Below are 18,062 nucleotides of genomic sequence, written 5' to 3'. Positions count from 1 at the left end.
CATGAGGATCTTTGTCTTTAATAGGTATGTTTTACTTAGTTATTTTTACTCTAATGACAGGTATATTTACATGTAACTAATTTTGCTATTTTTTTGGTGCTTTCTCTTAACCATGGTTTTTTCCTCTTATAATTTTCCCTTTTCTTGCCTTTAATAGTTTGATTAATTCTCTTGTACTAGTATATATTTTTAAAAGTGCACTTATACTTTTAACATCTATATTTATCAAGTTGTAAAACTAATTGTAATCTCCATTTCTTTCTGAAAACAAACAAAAGAATTTAGAGGGCTTTAAAAAAAAAGTTCCCATACCACATTTATGTTATTTATCTAGAATTCTAGCTTTCCAAGATTTTTTTGCAAAATTTACTTAAGGATTAATTTGTTATATATGTGTACATATACATATACACACATACAAACTCATACACTGCACAAATCATAAGTGTGCAGCTTTCAGTATAATGAAAAAATTACACTATTTCCTTTACTTCTTTTAAACATATTAAAGTCTTAAAAATTTTCTTTTGTATGCAAGGTTCTCTAGGTATTCATTCTTTCATCTGTCACATTTGGTGGCTTTCTTTCCTTCATAAAGTAGTGTAGCTTTAAATTTTTGACTGCCATCTCATATTTGCTTTCCATGGAAGTCTCCTGTGTCCTGGGTTCTGACAACTGCATGTTTATTTCTGAGTTACCTCTACGGATGTGTCCAGTTTGCAACCCACATTTTTTACTATTCATGTTTCTCAACTTATGGTTCCCCCTTCACAAAGGTAGGGTAAGATGAGAAAGCGTACTTCCCCAAAGCAAAGGCTCCTGGTTATGCTTTCTCATGTGTGACACTACTTCTACTTAAGGTCCCAAGAGGGCGGCAGAGAAGTTGGCAGCTTGCCCAGCCCAGCAGCTTTTCTTGTCTCTGTTTCAGAGCCAACATAGCCTATCATAGCTCCAGAGGCAAGGCCTGAGCTCTGTCTTCCTCAGCACCTAAGACACTAGCCTCTCCCCCAAGAGGCGGGCTTCTCTTCTGATATTCCCATGGACTGTCGAGTTTCCACATGGGCTCACTGCTCTCACTCTCCTTGGTGGCACCTGGACATTTCTTTCTAGTTTAGTGGTGAATTAAACCTGTGTTTGCATGTGTGTGTGGGAGGTACGGGGGATGATGGGCAGAAGGTTTTCCATCAGCTCAGTGTCTTCAGATTATTGTGCAAGCAATCTCCAAAACTCAATTTATACAAACAATACCATCAAAATACAAAATATCATAAGAGAATACTATGAACAACTATATGGAAACAAATTGGACAACCTAGAAGAAATGGACAAGTTTCTGGAGACATGCAGTCCACCAAGACTGAATCAAGAAGAAACAGACCACTTGAACAGACTGCTCACTAGAAATGAAATAGAATCAGCAATTAAAAAACCTCCCTGCAAACAAAAGTCCAGGCCCAGATGGCTTCACTGGGGAATTGTACCAAACATACAAGGAAGAACTCATACCAATCCTTCTCAAACTTTTCTAAAAGATTGAAAAGGAGGGAATACTCCCGAACTCATCCTGTGAAGCCACCATCACCCTGATACCAAAACCAGACAAAGACACTACCAAAAAAGAAAATTACTGGCTAATACCATTGATGAACATAGATGCAAAAGTCCTCAACAAAATGTTAGCAAACAGAATACAGCAGCACATAAAAAAGATCATACATCATGATGAAGTTGGATTCATCCCAGGGACACAAGGATGGTTCAACATCCGCAAATCAGTCAGTAACTTCATTGACATACCGCATCAACAAGAGAACAGACAAAAATCTCATGATCATCTCAATGGATGCAAAACTCAATTCATTCTGCAAAACAAACTTCATACCCATCAAATAACAATGCCCTATTCCTCTCTTCCCCTTACCTGTAGAAACCACCATTCTTCCTTCTGTCTCTCGTAAACCTGACTACTGTAGGTACCTCATAGTAGTGGAGTCACGTGGTTATTTGTCTTTTAACTATTGGCTCATTTTACCTATCATCATATCTTCAAGTTTCACTCGTGTAGTACGCACCAGAATTTACTTCCTTTAAATGTGGATGATATTTCATTGTACATATACATATTTTGTTTATCTATCCATCTGTCAAATAACACTTGGCTTTTGTGAATAATGCTATGAACATTGGTATTCAAATATCCTTTCATCTTTTGGCTTTGTGAATAATGCTATGAACATTGGTATTCAAATATCCTTTCAAGACCTTGCTTTCAATATTTTTTGATATATATCCAGAAATTGAATTATTAGATAATATTTAATTCTATTTTAAAATTTTGTGAAACTGCCACACTGTTTTCCATAGTGGCTGCACCATTTTACATTCCTATCAACAGTGCATACAGTTTCTAATTTCTCTATATCCTCCATGACAATTGTTGTTTTGTTTTTTTGATGGTAGCTAACCTAATGGGTCTGAGGTAATAGCTCACTGTAGTTTTGACTTGCATTTCCCTAGCCATTAGTGATACTGAACAGTTTTTCATGTGCTTGTTGGCCATTTGTATATCTATTTGGAAAACTAAATGATTGAACAAAAAAATCTTTTGATTGAAATTTAACACCATAGATATAGAAGAGCATGCTGATTGACTTAAAGTTTTGTTTCTGGACAAATGGTTTTCATTACGTGGAGACAATTCAGAGTACATCAAAATCGGCATACTATCCCCACCATGAATGGTATTACCATTCCATGTGGTGTCTTTTCAGGAAATGGCTACAATTAGAGATCAGAATTTATGGCTGTGAATTGCCTCAATACCTGACCCTAAGACATCTATAAATAGTATATCTCAGATATGAATCCAAGTAATGGTAGATTTTGCCCTGAAAATTCCATTCTAGGTAATTGCATAAAACTTATCAATCAACCAACAAATGAAAATACAGCAAATGCTATTTTACCTACAAATGGACAATCTGTTGTAGGAATTCTTCATGGTAAACACATCCTGCATTTTTCGCTTTCTTTCTAGGACAGACTGAGGCAACCCACCAGAGTGGCCAAGCTAGGAGGAGGGTTACTACTCAGCACAGAGAAGAGGGAGAAAGTCTTTTTTTTTTTTTTTTAAGGGGGGTAGGGTAAAGAGTTTGAGATTATTCTAAGAATATTATACAAGTATAAAAGTTCTTTGTATATTTTGTTTAGTTCTTTGTGTTTTTCCTACTTGGGTATTATCTGGCCTCACTTTTCTCTAGTAATGTGTGCAGTCAAGGAATAATGGTACAAAAATATAAATAAAATCTAGTAAGTTGAACTAAAAGAAGTAATACACATTTCTATTAAAATGTTGTACAATTTGCTATTTGCAAAAAGAACAAAACTCTGACCTCTAGACCTTCTATTGAGGATGAGAGAAACATCTAATTTTAACGTCCTCTTACCATTAGTAGACATTTCCAGTAAGTCTGTAAACTAATTCCATGAAATACATGAAACTACATACACATATTTCGTAACATGTTCATAATTCTAGACTGGTAACTTGCAAGGTTTTTTTTCTACTAAAAAAAATAAGGACTAAAACTGTAAACTATTACATCCAGAAATATTTAACCAATTAACTTCGTAATAAAGTTTGATGAAGATTATACACTGAGTGTTTTTAAAAGAAGCTCTTTCAAGTTTTCATTTTAAGTAGCAATTGCATTTCTTTTATGCATTTCTTTTTAATCAGTGTATTTAAAATGTGGTCTGGATTTTCACACAATTACCATATAATTTACTTCTACCTCTTTGGAATAATTCTCTAACGAAAGGATTAATGACAACAGGATAATGATTAATAATGATACATTATATTTTATGGCTCCTAAAAGATATAAGCGCTTTGTTACAGATTCCATTGCCTTCATCATCAGTATTAGGCGGCAGACAGAATGAGAGGATACTACTCTTTTTATGAGAATTTAAAACACAAAAGAGGTCAAAGCCATACCAAATAACATTTACATATTCTGTGTCCATAAATATGAATTATTAGTTCATAATTATGAGGTATATTTGTTCTACACAAATATTTCATTTATGTGCCTCCTACAAACCAATGTGATCTGTCAAAAAAAGAAGGGTTTACAGTTTCTCAAACCGGTTACATGCCCGTGATTGCCAACATTACCTAATTTCTCTGACTTCTAGGAAAGTACCCTAAGAATAAAAGAATTTAAAGACTTTAAAGTGATAGTAATTCATTTTGACTTGACAGTTTTTCTGTCTTCCACTTAACTTGGGGAGTTTGGAAGTTATTGGTGTAATCAGATAATACCCAATGGGAGAAACTGTCTTGGCAATATTTAGGAACACCTGCCTCAAGATCCAAACTCCTATAGCTTATTAGGGTAGATTTGGAGATGGTATTTGGATTTCCGGAAGTCTAGGCGTGAGTTTCTACTCTAAGTTTGTGAAACATACAGTTGCAATACTGTGCACACATTCTCATCAGAATATGCTGCAAAGTAATGTAATTATAAAGACCGGTTTCAAAGATTCTTTAAAAGAAGACCAGTTTAAAAGAGGTACAGACATTGACTATAAGTGCAGTCATTCTGTAAGTTTAAAAATAAATCTCATTCTGAAATCGTATTGTACATTCTTATGGCATGTAATGAGTGACATACCTGCCCCAGGCTGCCTCATTTGTGGACGCCTTATTAACTGGAACACAGGAGGAGTCAATGACGATTGATTTATTCATCTTATAGCAGAAACCACAGTCTGGATCCAACATACATTCATCACAGTAACTGTAAAATGAAGAGTTATAGCCATGTTAGCAGAGACACGCACTGGATTCTATGCGCCCTCCTGCATTTTCCAATCTATTTTGCAGTAAGTTTGGGGCCATGGGACTAGTTTTGGTCATGGGGAAGTGACATGGGCTGAGGCAGGTGAGAGCCAGCTGGTCTCTTCCATCTCTCCCTCCTCAGGCTGCAGCAACTTTGGAAGCCACTTTGAGATGGAGGAGGACTGGATGCGTGACGCTGGATGTAGAAGAACCCCCATCTACCTGCAGTAAATACACGTTTGTTCTCCTAAGCCACTGAGATTTGTTATCAGAGCACAGACTGGTCCATCTTGACCTAGCTTCCTGCTTCCAACTTGTACCAAAGCATTTATTTCTCTTAAATGTCTTCATCAGGTACTGTATTTTCTTAAAAAAGGAATTTAACCTGCAATTTATATCATGAAATAGAAAATTCAAAAAGTGAAAAAAAAAAAAGTAAAGACAAAAGTTTAAAAAAAGCCACCGAAATAAAGGTCACTGTTAACATTTTGGTGGACATCTGTACTTTTAATAAATACATATTGAAAATCAACTATGCTTTATGCTTGATTTTAAAAAGTTAGTGTAGGAAAAAAGACTAACTTCTCTCTAAGTTGATTACATCTACTGGTTGGATTACAGAGATATACTCAATTAATCATTGCTCACCTAACGGTAATATCCTAACTGCAGGAAAATTTTAAAGAGGCAAAATCCTTTGGAGGGCAGTGTTTTCCAACATAAGCCTACAGTGTGCTTGTAGAATGAGTTTTCTCACTGCCATACTATTTGCCAGACAAATCTGGAGCACTTCGTGCACGGCAAGCACACAAGGTTTGCAGATACTAAGATGAATAAGCCAAAATCTCTGCTCCTTGGTGGATAAAAGGCAAGGATGAGGAATAGATATGCAAGTAAATAATGGCAACACGACGGAAAGCAGCTGAGAACTACTCTAAGGACGGGGGCTTGCTTATCACCTGTAAGAGCGGAGAATAATCTCACAGATGATATTTGAACTGGATCACAAGAGAAACTTACCAGGCAAAGAGGTAGAGAAAAGGGCATTTCAGACACCTGCTTCTTAAATAATTAAAGACCAGCCAGTACAGATTTATGGACTATCTACTGTGTACAATTATACAGTGTGGTATGGGAGAGAAACAGGGTGAGAACTACTGCAAGTTATCAAAAAAAAACCCCCATGAATCCTCTGAATCAAAATACTTCTTTGATACATTTTGCTAAATGGGAAAAGACTGGCATTGTTTAAAAATCAGATTATTGCCAATTTCAGTCTCTGTCTGTAAACTTTTCCTCTGCAAACAGCAATCCCTATTTTTAACTGAGACTTCAGGCCTATTGTAAAAGCCAAAAGAGGTCGTTCAAAGCCTACCAAAAGGTCAGTATACTTTAGAGAAGTCATACAAGGGTTGTGAATCTAAAATTGCCCAAACCGGTGATAAGCTAAATAAATCAACAGAAAGCCTTAGAAGTACTCTGAGCTCTGGCTTTGAGAACTAGACGAGGCTCATTTGGAAAGAAGTTCATTTCTACTAGTATTTTGTTGGTTTATCCTGCCCTTAGGAGGTGGAATTAACAACCCTGATTGTTTCAATGGCTTTAAATGATACTTATTTGGGAAATACCAACTCGCCTATTTGTAGAAAAATGACTCTCTACTTAAGTTCTCTAAAAATAAATAATTCCTATAGAAGGCAAAAAAAAAAACAAAAAAAAAACCCCAAACCAAAAACCAACCAAACAAAAAAACCCATAATGGTAAAGGCTAATAGTTACTGAGAACTTACTACAGGTGCATGTCAGATACACGAGGTGTTACCCATAATGCTTCACTTCCTCAATCACTCACTCAAGCATCCAAATCTGACCACAACCTCCCATTCTTCCAGCTTTCTTACTAAACAATCCCTGCTCTGCTATGACAATTCACTCAACAAATACAAATATTTTACATTTACTATGTGCCAGGCACTATTCCAGGCATTAGCAAACCAAACAGGTTCTCTGTCCTCATGGAGCTAGTTTGACCATTAGACCTCATGGTGACTTCCAGTTAACTGACCTCTCTTTGTTCTTTATTCATTAGCTTTTTTCCTTTTTTAAGTTCTCTCCTTATCTAGTTTATGACCATGACCCATCATTTCAACATCCTGATTTCCTTCCGATTTATCTCCTCATCTCACCCATCTAGCCAAAACCCTAACTGCATATGCATGTACACATTTGCCTTTTCTGTGCCTTCTCCCACACACCCATATGCAGCTGAAGGACTCATACAACAGGGCACAGCAGGAGTTCCTCTGTAACACACTGCTACTAGCCTCAAAAGGATCCTCAGCAGCCTGAAATTCTTAATAGTTTCCTCTAGTCAATGCCATACAAGGACCATTTCAATCATCTTACCCAAAAACTATGCCTCAGATTTCCAGTGCTCGATTTCCCTTTACTCTCTTCAAACGACCTCAACTCAAGCTTTACAGAGAAAACAGATGAAAGTGGTAAAGATGGAAACGTTCTAGGTTTACAGCAAACATGTAGACCATTCTACGTTGCTATGCTCCAGTCACAGAGCAAAGCTGTGCTTCTCACCTAAGGGCAACTTCTCTACCTGGGCTTTCATTCCATTCCACCTCCTTAGGTCATCTCAGACCTCATTATTGCTCCTTCTTTCTCTTAAGGCGGATGATAAGATTTTTGATTTTGACATCTTTCTCCTTTTAAATGTAGGCATTTATAGCTATACATTTTCCCATAAGCACTGCTTTAGTAGCATCCCAGATCTGGTATGTTATGGCTTCGTTTTCATTCATCTCAAAGTATTTTATCATTTCCCTTGTGATTTCTTCTTTGATCCTTTGACATTTGAGGGGTGCATTATTTAATTTTTACCTATTTGTGAATTTCCCAACTTTCTCCCTGCTAGTGACTCGTGATTTCTAATTCCACTCCACTGTGATCACAGGACATACTTTGTAAGATTTCAGTCTTTTAAAAGTTTATATGGCCTAGCATATCATCTATCCAGGAGAATGTTCCTTGTGCACTTTTGAAGAATGTGTATTCTGTTATTGGGTGGAGCGTTCTCTCCGTGTCTGTTAGCTCCAGATGGTTTATAGTCAATATACTAGTCTTATAGCATCTTAGCCCCTTGGTTTCTAACAGACTTCACTTCCACTTAACTTCCTCCACATCCTGGAAATTGTCATCATCTGGAACATGGGTCAGCGAACTATAGCCCTTGAGACAAATCCAGACTACCACCTGCTTTTGTAAATAAAGTGTACTGAAATATAGTTATGTCCATTTGTTTATTATCTTTTTTATTTATCTTAATTGCCTTCAACTTCAAGGGCAGAGCTGAGAAGTTCTAATGGAATCTACATGGCTGCAAAGCCACAGATACTTACTCTCTTCCCCTTTACAGGAAGTTTGTTGACCCCTGATTTAAAACACATATAGATCCCTCATTCCTTTCCTTCACGATCTCTTATCTCCTTGCTCCTAGGACAGCTGCTCTTCCATCTCAGAGACCGTTCACACTCCTTTCCCCCGATGCACCACTCACTTCATGGCTTTGTGTCCTTCTCTGTCAAACTCTCATGGTGACCCACTGCAACCACTCTCACCAGACCCTCAGTGTCTTTGTATTTTGGTTCTTCTATACAGTCAACTTAGAAATTTTTATGTTTGGATCTTTCCAACCATCTTTGTTCTTTCTTTCTATACCTAGGTTGTGCTGCACTAGTGGAGAATTAACCTAACCAGGCATAATGATAAAACTACACATTCACAGCATTCAACCGTAGCTGGATCCTCACTGCTGTGAGGAAACTTTTACCTGCCCCTAATCAGTGATTTTCCCCACTCCCACAACTGATATCCCAAATGCCCACAACTGTCCTCCAATCCCAACTCTTATTCCCCACAACACATCTCTTAGAAGATGGCCTTGCCTTGCTTCACAGGGAAAACTGAAGGGATTGGGTGTGAACTTTTCCAACTTTAAACTCAGACATGAACAAAGTTATCTGTAGCCATGTTTAGCCTCACCCCTTTTCCTCCAGGCTCTGAAATAGAGGTGTTCAAAGGTCATCTCTCTACCAGAGCCTTTAATCTCACTCCCTCTGGTCTTCACTGGGACCAACACTTTGTCAACATTGGTTATTTTCCTCTCTTTATACTTTCAAGCCTCTCCTAGGACATACCTCATAGTTTCTGTGCCGGCTCAGGCCTTTCCCATATTAAAAAAGCATGAAAACCTGTCTTAGGACTACTTCAATATGGCCTCTCCATACTGGTTCATAGGCATCAGTCAGGGAGCGGGCCACTGTTTGGGAACTGAGGTGGCAGTCCTTATCAGTCTTTATCTCAGGCTTCTGGAGGGAAAGTAAGATTTCCTACCACTCCCTTATCCTTGACCTGGAATATTTATTTGTTCATCATATGGACTATTTCATGGTATAATTCTCCCAAATGTAACAACGTTTCTAACTTCAACGTGACATTTAGAAGATAACACAAAACTTTAAATACCCTGGGAAATCTGCCAATTGACCTTTTGCAGGGAGCATGTATCATACCTGTGGCTTTAAGAAATGATATTAAAAAAAAGGAATAACTTCCAGAAGTGGCTATTTTTTATTCATGGTTTGCTCTTTAAGACTTTCCTGAACATGACTGGATAAATTTACATGAGATTTTCTAAATATAAAAGCTGAGAACGTAAATATATTGGCACTAAATCAGTGCTCATGAGGATATTCCAAGCACAGATTAAAATTTTTTGTGTGTGAAAATCAGACTGGTATATTAGGCCCTATTTGCCCCCTTTCTCAGTATGACCTGGAGTGAGTTCTAAATTCCGGACTTCAAGTTTTCCTCCCCAAGACCACATGATCTCAAAAAACCTACCTGGCTGCAAGATTCTACATGAAAGAAAAAGACAGAAATACATATACCCTCACTCTAAATTCACACAAACTTTAACAGTGTAAGACAGCTCACAGATATTTTACTCTTACATACTTACTTCGAGGGCAGAAATGACAGGCGTGCCTTACTTTAAGAAACTCTAAAGTTACAAAGGAAATGAATTAAGAAGGCATTGACAAAAGAACTACACTTTATAAAAGGACTTGAGGAATGAATTACATAAAATAGGGATTCTTCTCTTTTGACACAAAATATTTAAAATCTTAGACAAATCTATATGCAGTACAGTTGACGGTGATGGTCCTTATCTTTGCTCTGTGCACACTTCTACGGAGGAACTGATGACATTCTTTTCTGACTGGTTTGCTGTCTACTGACTGGTTTGTGAGGACCCAATGGAAAAATGGCCATGTGCACCAGCTCTGTAAATGCAGCACCCATTGTAGGCTAGACACCCAACACATGTTTATGGGATGAATCAAAGGATGTAGCTCTATAAATCTAATCATGACTGTACGTTCATCTGTTCCTGCCCATTAATGGAAAATAATTTTGGTGGGGGGTGGTGGGTGGGTTGGAGTGAATATCTGAGTCATTTTTTTTTTTTTTGGAATAAAAGTAAAAGAAGATAAAACTAATTGTCAGATGGTACTTTAAGCCAAGCCCAGTTTCTAAATTGCCAGAGGCTAAAGCTGCCATTTGCAAAGATTTAATCCACAACCCAAATGGAACTGGTTAGTAATGTGGATAACTCACTTTCAGAAACACCAGCTGCGAGGGCCAGTTTCCTTGAAGCCCAAAGAACAGAGCCACAACAAAGGGTTGAATGCCCTCTTTTAAATCAGAGCCTGCAAAATTCCATAGTAAAGGGATATTATGCTATTCAGAGAGAATTTGTGGTAAATAAGTGCGCTCGGAATTTGTGCTATGGTTCTTGGTTCTGGATACTCTCACGTGGGGAGACCACACAATAGCCAATGATCTATTAGAGGATGACACTTCTAGGGAAACTGAATGCAGGGCCTACTGGAAACTCTAACAGGAGACTGGAAAATAAATAATCCAGACAATAATTACGATTAGAACCAAATGGTTCCTTTCTTGCTAGTTTCAATGAGGGAAGATTTAACTTTTTAATCTCTGACCTTTCTTTTCAGAAAGGGGGAAAAAAGTATTCACATATTTAGAAAAAAAGAACTGGTTCTAAAACTTTAAAACGTTTCCAATTAAAGTAAAAAGGAGCAGAATAAAAGGCAGCCTAGTGTCTAAGGGAGAGACAAGATGGCCTATTTTCATTTAATCAATCGTTTACATGTGTCACATGGCACCCAGGGTCTTAACTGAATGTGCCCTCCTCTCTCTCCTGAGAAAATCTTTAAAACATTGATTTGGGTTAATTTGGAACGCTTTAAGTTTCTACTCTGTGAAGTCAAGTGTGAACTTGGCCTGCTAGAAAACAGTCCACTTGTTTTTAAGTATGTCTCATTAAATCCAATGAGACAGAGCATTAGGAACCGTGGCCTTAAAATGCCTCTCTCTGGTGTGGCCTAAATTTCCAAAAATCAGTCGTGGCAAACGCAGGTGTTAGGATAATCTGTTGCCACAGGTCCACTTTCATTCTCTGTGAGTAACTGTTCACTCACTCATTCCTAAATTAATCTTTTTTTTTCCCCCCCTGGAGTAGGGGAGGTAATGAGGTTTCTTTATTTATTTACTTTAATGGAGGTACTGGGGATCGAACCCGCGATCTGATGCACGCTAAGCATGTGCTCTACCACTCAGCTATACGCTCCCCTCCGCTCACTCCTAATGCATGAATTTAACACCCTACTTGGTGCAGTAATGTCGCTCTCTTTCCCAGAAAGCTATTCGAAACTTTCCCTGCCTTCTTTACTATCCTCTTCACTCCTAACCGCCCCCACTGCCTTTAAGCAGATGACTTAGAATCCAATTTACTCTTACTGGGGGCACACTGGCCTTGCTGGTAAGCCCTCTGCAGGACCAGATTGCTACATGAGCTCTGCACAAAGAATTCCAGGGCGCCTGCCTTCTTTTTCAGCCAAAGTGTAGATGTCAGCGGACTCCCTCTCCCCATTTGGGCCGTATAAGTAGGGAATTCATGAAAAGTAAGAAATTCTGGGGACTTAAGTAAATGGCTGGAAATTAATTTAAAAAGCTGGGGACTATTGGCACTGATTTTATGAAGCAAGTCATGCCTCAGTACGCCACGAAAGCTGCTCTAACAGAGACTGCTGTGAGCTCTCATTGTTAACTTAGGGCACTTTTCTTTCCTGATTTATGAGTTTATAATGAAATATCCCAAGTATTTTCCCTCTTTCCTAAAATTTTTACTCCTTGACACTAGTCCTTTTATGTATATTTCTTCCACCTCTCAGACTGCATCTTTTCCTTCTCCTCTTGGTTATTCCTCTTTGTTTCTGTTCTTGGTACATCTTCTCTCATTATTCGGTACACTTTTGCCGGGAAACATTAGCCATGTACGACTATTATTAACACTGAGACTCCGTGCCCTGTTTCTCCAGTTGTTTCTCCTCCCTAAGTGCCAGATCCATATTTCCATTTCACAAGTACCTCAAACTCAACACACCTAAATCTCAGTCTTTGGTTTTCCCGTCAAAGCGTTCCTACTGTTCTTTTGTGTCTCACAGTTTAATAACCTGAGCGTGATCTAAGCCCACTCACCTTTAAATACCTACAACTCCAACAAGTCTGTCTCCAAAGCATGTGCAGGTCTCCTGCTCTCCATTCTTAGCACCTCTCACCTGGACTTTGACTTGAACTTGCTACCTCTCACCGGAACTCTTCCAACAGTCTTCTGATGAGTCCTCCTGTCTCCAGACTCCTTCCACTCCATCTTTTACTTTGCCCTAAATCTAACCTGATCAGACCTCTTCTCCTGCTTAAATCCTGCCAGAGCTTCCCACTGGCTAGATGATAAAGACCAACCTCCTTACTATGGCCCCTTCTTATCTTGTCAATCCTTTTTTGCTATTTCTCCGCAGATGCCAGGGGCTCTGGCCAGTCTGCTCATACTGCAGGATTCAGAATATGCATGTTCTTATGTTTTTCCTCATAACGTTTTCTCTGTCTGGAGTATTACTTTCCACTTTTGCTTCAGGACTTATATGTGACATCACCTCCTCTGTGAAACCCAGACCCCAGCAGGATTGGATGTATCACTATGCTGTCAGAGGACCACCAGAGTCTACTATTATTACTGCCTATCTCATTGTTTCTCTAAGGGTTTGTGATGTGCTTTCCCTGACTGCACTGTGACCTTCTCAAGGCAGAGATGTTTGTCCTGCACATCATTTGTTCCTAGTTATTTCCGTATTGCCTGATAGATAAGAGCTCAACAGATAACTGCTGAATAAATAAAGAGATGAATGAATGTCATTTATACTGACAGCAGATTTAGTAGTTCTCTCTAGTTCCGTCAGAGAAGTTACATCTCATTCCCCATGTCTTGGTCCATGAGATCATAGCCTTGTGCTCTGTTCCTCACAATTCATGGCTCTCAGGTCAAATCCACATATAACTTTTTGCAACCTTCTGAAACGCAGCCATATTTCTCATCTCTGCCACTTAGAAACTGAGGTTGAGAATGTAATGGATTCTTGAGTTAGAGGCAAAAATGTAATTCACAGTAGTGAGGCCTGCGGACTAAAAGCAAGCACAGGTCCTTGCTCTTTGGCATTATTAAATAGGAAAAAGGTAGCCCATTTGTCAGAGAGGGTTTCTTTTTAAAGAACATTTACTGGTATTTTAGGTTCTAATTTCTAGTAACCAACTGTCTCATCTTCTTTTATGAAGTCTTGGACTGGTTGCCCATTTTTATCTCAGAAAAGTACACCAACAAACTCTCCAAAGGGGAGGGAAGAAGAAGACAGTTCTGTCTGCCAAGGCTGCCACCCTCAACAGGGCTAAGTGTTTTCCTGTTACACTCCATGAACCTTTGGCCAACATACTTAAAAACGAAAACCTCAATTCCAACTTTGCAAATATAAGATGACATGTATATTCATGTGTCTGCATATGTACAGATGTGTATTTAGGTAAATGTGTATATTGTGTGTGTATATATATACACACACATATATTTTTGTGCACACACATTTAAATACAAAATTTTCAGCCTGTAAGTTGGAGTAAAATCAGATTTACAATACAATTTGGTAATCAACACATAAGCACCTAAATATAATTTAATTAGTGTGCAGCATGCCACTTTCAAAGGAAAAAAACAGTAATTAATCTTCTCTAGTGATAGTATACATTATTCATTTTTGAAGAGATGGAAAAATATTGGAAGAAACCAAGAGATTGGAATTTTTAAGTCTGCCAACAGACCGAGTCAATTTGCATTCATAGATTTGAAGAAGATTGTGGAGGGTGAGTTTTATCATGAGCCTTACTGTGGCTGCATTGCAGGGAACTCATCACATGAAGAAACTGTACTAAACAGTTACATGTTCTTATTTAATCCTTACACTGGCTTTATGAGAGAGCATTTATTTTCTTCTTTTCTAGACAAGAAATCTGAGATTTAGAGAAATTAAGTTATCATAGCTAAAATGGCAGAGCTGGGATTCAGACCTAAGTGTGTTGAGTCCAAATGCCCAGATTTTAATGTTTATTTAGAGGAGCTAATTCAACCAGGCAGCTTTGCCCCTATGTTTTTCTCCTTCTGGCCTGTTTCACACTCATGACTGAGCGGCTCCTAAGACATCCTGGGCCTTCCTCTTGGACTTGTGAAGAATACTTGTATGGGTACAGCAAAAAGATGAAGCCTGGAGCCCTGATGACAGGTCTAACATATTGGCTCCAAACTCCTTCCCTTTGAATTTATTTATGTGAGCAAGAAAGAGACTTCTTTCTTATTTAAGCCAGTTATTTGGGGTTCTTCTGTTACCACAGCCCAACTCAATTCCTAACTGATAGAAGAATATTTATTCAAAGGCTTAAAACATATTCTTGCTCATTTCTAAATATGTTCTAAAATTTCAGCTTCTACCCAAGTGCCAACATCTCTCTGAAGATGTGAGACTTGAGTATGGGTTCAAAATATAAATAAAAGCCAGTCTAAGATACTGCCAACTCCTGACAAGGAGCTATATACAGCTCATGCTTTGTTTTCGTAACAGTTGGCACAACTCTTGTTAAATGGTCAGTAATGCGGGTGAAATGAAAGAATAAAAAGTGGGGGGAAAAATCCCTAATGGTGTCTCTGTGTACCTATGATTGAAGATTCATCATTCTGCATCTCCCCAAGGATGCAGTCAGTGTCTAGTGGTGAATGGGGCACTTGCAAAGCATGCTGCATCCTTCAAGTTCCTGGGACACCACGAAAGGTGATGGGAAATTCTCAGAGAGTTAATGCCGCACCCCATTAACCTCACTCACCCCAAAATGGTTGAGCCTCCCTGACTGAGCACTGCCTCTCATTTGTAAGATTTGGGCTCGGCAATGATGATGCCAGTGAGTGCTCCAGCTCGACAAGGTTACTGTGCTTTGCGATTCTGTTTTTTGAGATGCTCGTGACTGCATCCATCTTATTACCTCAGCACCTCTCTGACTGAGGCAGTAAACTGTTCCTTTGTGACTCTTCCTTATCAAGGGTAATAGAGCAATTAAGCTTCTTTTTTTAGGGCTACAATTTCGGTTGCTCCAATTTCTCTCTGACGGAATAATAACCAAGTGTGTCTCTCTTAGAGTTTCACAGATTTGTGTTTATTTGAGTTTCATTTATGTGTAAATTTCTTACCTTTTTTTCTTGTGTATGTTCAATTTGTTGCCTTTATCTTTTAATACTTTCATCTGCAAAGATCTTGTAGATTCTAAGTTACTTTTAGAATTCTATGGCCATTTTTTTTCCTGGTTATATTTCAAAATTGTTTTTTGTTATTTTTTAAAAATTCTCTCAGAGGGGTATTTTTTTCTTCTTTTTTTTTAAATTGAGGTATAGTCAGTTTACAATGTTGTGTCAATTTCTGGTGTACAGCACAACTTTTTGTTTTTTTGGATAAAGGCAGATTTATTTAGAGAGATACACTGCATAGAGTATAAGGCAAAAGAAGGCAAGGAAAGAGGTGTGGGAATTGGGTGCTCAGGTTAAAGTAAAAGTAGGTACAGACTCCACAGACAGAGTGTGGGCTGTCTCCAAAGAGGAGGAGCGAAAAAGGGCCCAGCAGAACTATTTTTGTTAGTAATAATTTTCTTTTAGTCCTGCAGTTAAAAATCTTTATAGGTTCTTGTGTCTTTCCACATTTTCCTTGATAACTCAATTCAGATTAAGTTGATCAGAACAAAACAGACAAGTGCTGAAAGCCAAGTGCAAGAATCCAATCAAATGGAAATGAAACACTATCAGCGTGTTACCAGGCTCGAGGAGCAGTTTACAGGGTACTGCAGGGGATTTGTTTGAAAACCTTCAATTAGCTGAGGTAAGGCATAAGACCGTCAGAAAAATTTCTTATTGAATTTCAAATCAGTTTATGTAATTACTGCAGTCACAGAGGAAAAAAAATCCAGTCAACACCAGAGTCATGTACACATCGGACTCTGTACTTGGCTTAATCAGTAAACAAATACATCATGTAAGTAATGATGTCAGCTGCTAAGTCTATAAGGAAGGAAGCACAGATGGAAAAAAGCAAGAAAAAAAAGAAAAAAAGGAAATGTGATTTCTGCTTTCAAGTTACACATTTCCATTTGGGAAGACAAGCCACAAAAACCTGGGCCGTTAAGCAACCTTGACACTAACTTGTAACCGCACTACAAGTCATTTCCGTCACCAAGACCCGGCAAGAGCCCATCCCCCACTGTGGGTCTCAATTTAGACGCCAAGGTTTGTTCTGCCACCCCCACTCTGCTTCCAGGGTGATCTCTGTGAAACGCAAATCTGATAATGCTGTTCTTCATAGCTTCCCATACTTCTTTTTGAAATGAGAGCGTCTCAAATCCCTATTACCCCTACACACGACTTCTCATCATTTAAATTCCCAACAGCCTCTTCGGGTTGACTCCTGGCCATTTCCTACCTCTGTTTAGAGTTTACCACATGTTTCCTGAATGCAATTCTAGGCAGCATCTCATTTCTGAAAGTCTGCCTGAAACTCCACATCTGAAAGCCATAGAAGGACGTAACCTGGGAACGAGGGGCACTGGACCAGCGTCCTCCCTCCAGGACTCTGCTCCTCCACCACAGGGATGGGGAAGATGGTTGGAAAGCCCCCTGCTCTTTGAACTTCTGAACCAGCCTGTGACAGACACCTGGAGGAGGGGGTTTAAAGGCCGGTGGGGGGTGAGGGAGTGGAGGAGTCTCTGTCCTCCCTGGACAACAGGGCAGAGACCACCATGTGGGTGAGGCCATTTCTGGTGAAGCTCGCCACATGCCCACCTGTCTACTGGAGGCAGGAGATGGGAGGGTGACTTGGCCAGGTTGTAGGAATGGATGTTCATGGGGATGCAGACCCTGGCTGGCAAGCAAGCCCCCTCTGCTTGGTGAAGGGAGAAAGGGAGAGGGTCGGGAGACGGTTGTAACCCTCAGAGTTGGAGTTCTGCTAAGGCTGGCATTAGCACTGTTACCAACCCTCAGGACCCCTTCCTTCCATGGCTTAGCCTTTTCTCCTACTGCCCCTGTCCCCGAGCCAGAGATGAAAATGACTGTTCCTCAGAAACACCTCCAAGAATTTACGCACACAGTTCAACAAAAATGTGGATTCTGTTGGAGTCAAGCACCTGAAACTAGAGAATATCCAGCACTTGTAGTTTCTGGAAAATATTAAGCTTCCTCCCGTTAATGCACACACACTATCCCCTCTGTCTCGAAGGCTGCCTTCCTCTGCTTATTCCATCCAACTCCAACCGGTTCCTCACTGCCCAGCTTAGCGAAGACTTCCACAATAAGGAGTGATTACTTTAAAACGTAATTAGACGAATGGCTCTTTATAATACTGAGTTCCTCTTCTGCACAGATATATTTTCTTTAACAATCTAGATATTAAGTAAAAACAGTAGTAGAACAGATATTAAAAAAAAAGTACAACACACTAACCCCTCTCATAATTCTTCTGCAGTTGAACTGAGCACAGCACTGTCAGTTTACATAAGAATGGAAGACCACTTTGGTACACACATTTTCAAGACAAAAAGGAGTAATATTAATTTAGCCTGTTTAAATTTCTGAAGTTTATTCTTATGATTTACAGCAAGCCAACACGCATGCACTTACATAATATGAAAGATGAAAATATAGTTA

At 38.9% G+C, this 18,062-nt stretch overlaps 1 protein-coding gene across 1 annotated transcript in view; it reads right to left on the bottom strand.

Annotated features, from left to right (window-relative positions):
* SLC2A13 (solute carrier family 2 member 13) overlaps window positions 1-18,062 on the bottom strand; it is a 325,881-nt gene that overhangs the window by 50,723 nt on the left and 257,096 nt on the right. Inside the window, exon 7 of the mRNA XM_010970574.3 lies at window positions 4,680-4,805. Coding sequence (XP_010968876.3) covers window positions 4,680-4,805 — 126 coding nt within the window. The remainder of the gene's footprint in view (window positions 1-4,679; window positions 4,806-18,062) is intronic.

The sequence above is a fragment of the Camelus bactrianus genome, chromosome 12 (assembly GCF_048773025.1).
Source record: "Camelus bactrianus isolate YW-2024 breed Bactrian camel chromosome 12, ASM4877302v1, whole genome shotgun sequence".
Taxonomy (NCBI): Eukaryota; Metazoa; Chordata; class Mammalia; order Artiodactyla; family Camelidae; genus Camelus; species Camelus bactrianus.
Note: the sequence above shows the minus strand (reverse complement) of the source record. Positions and strands in the feature narration are given on the sequence as shown.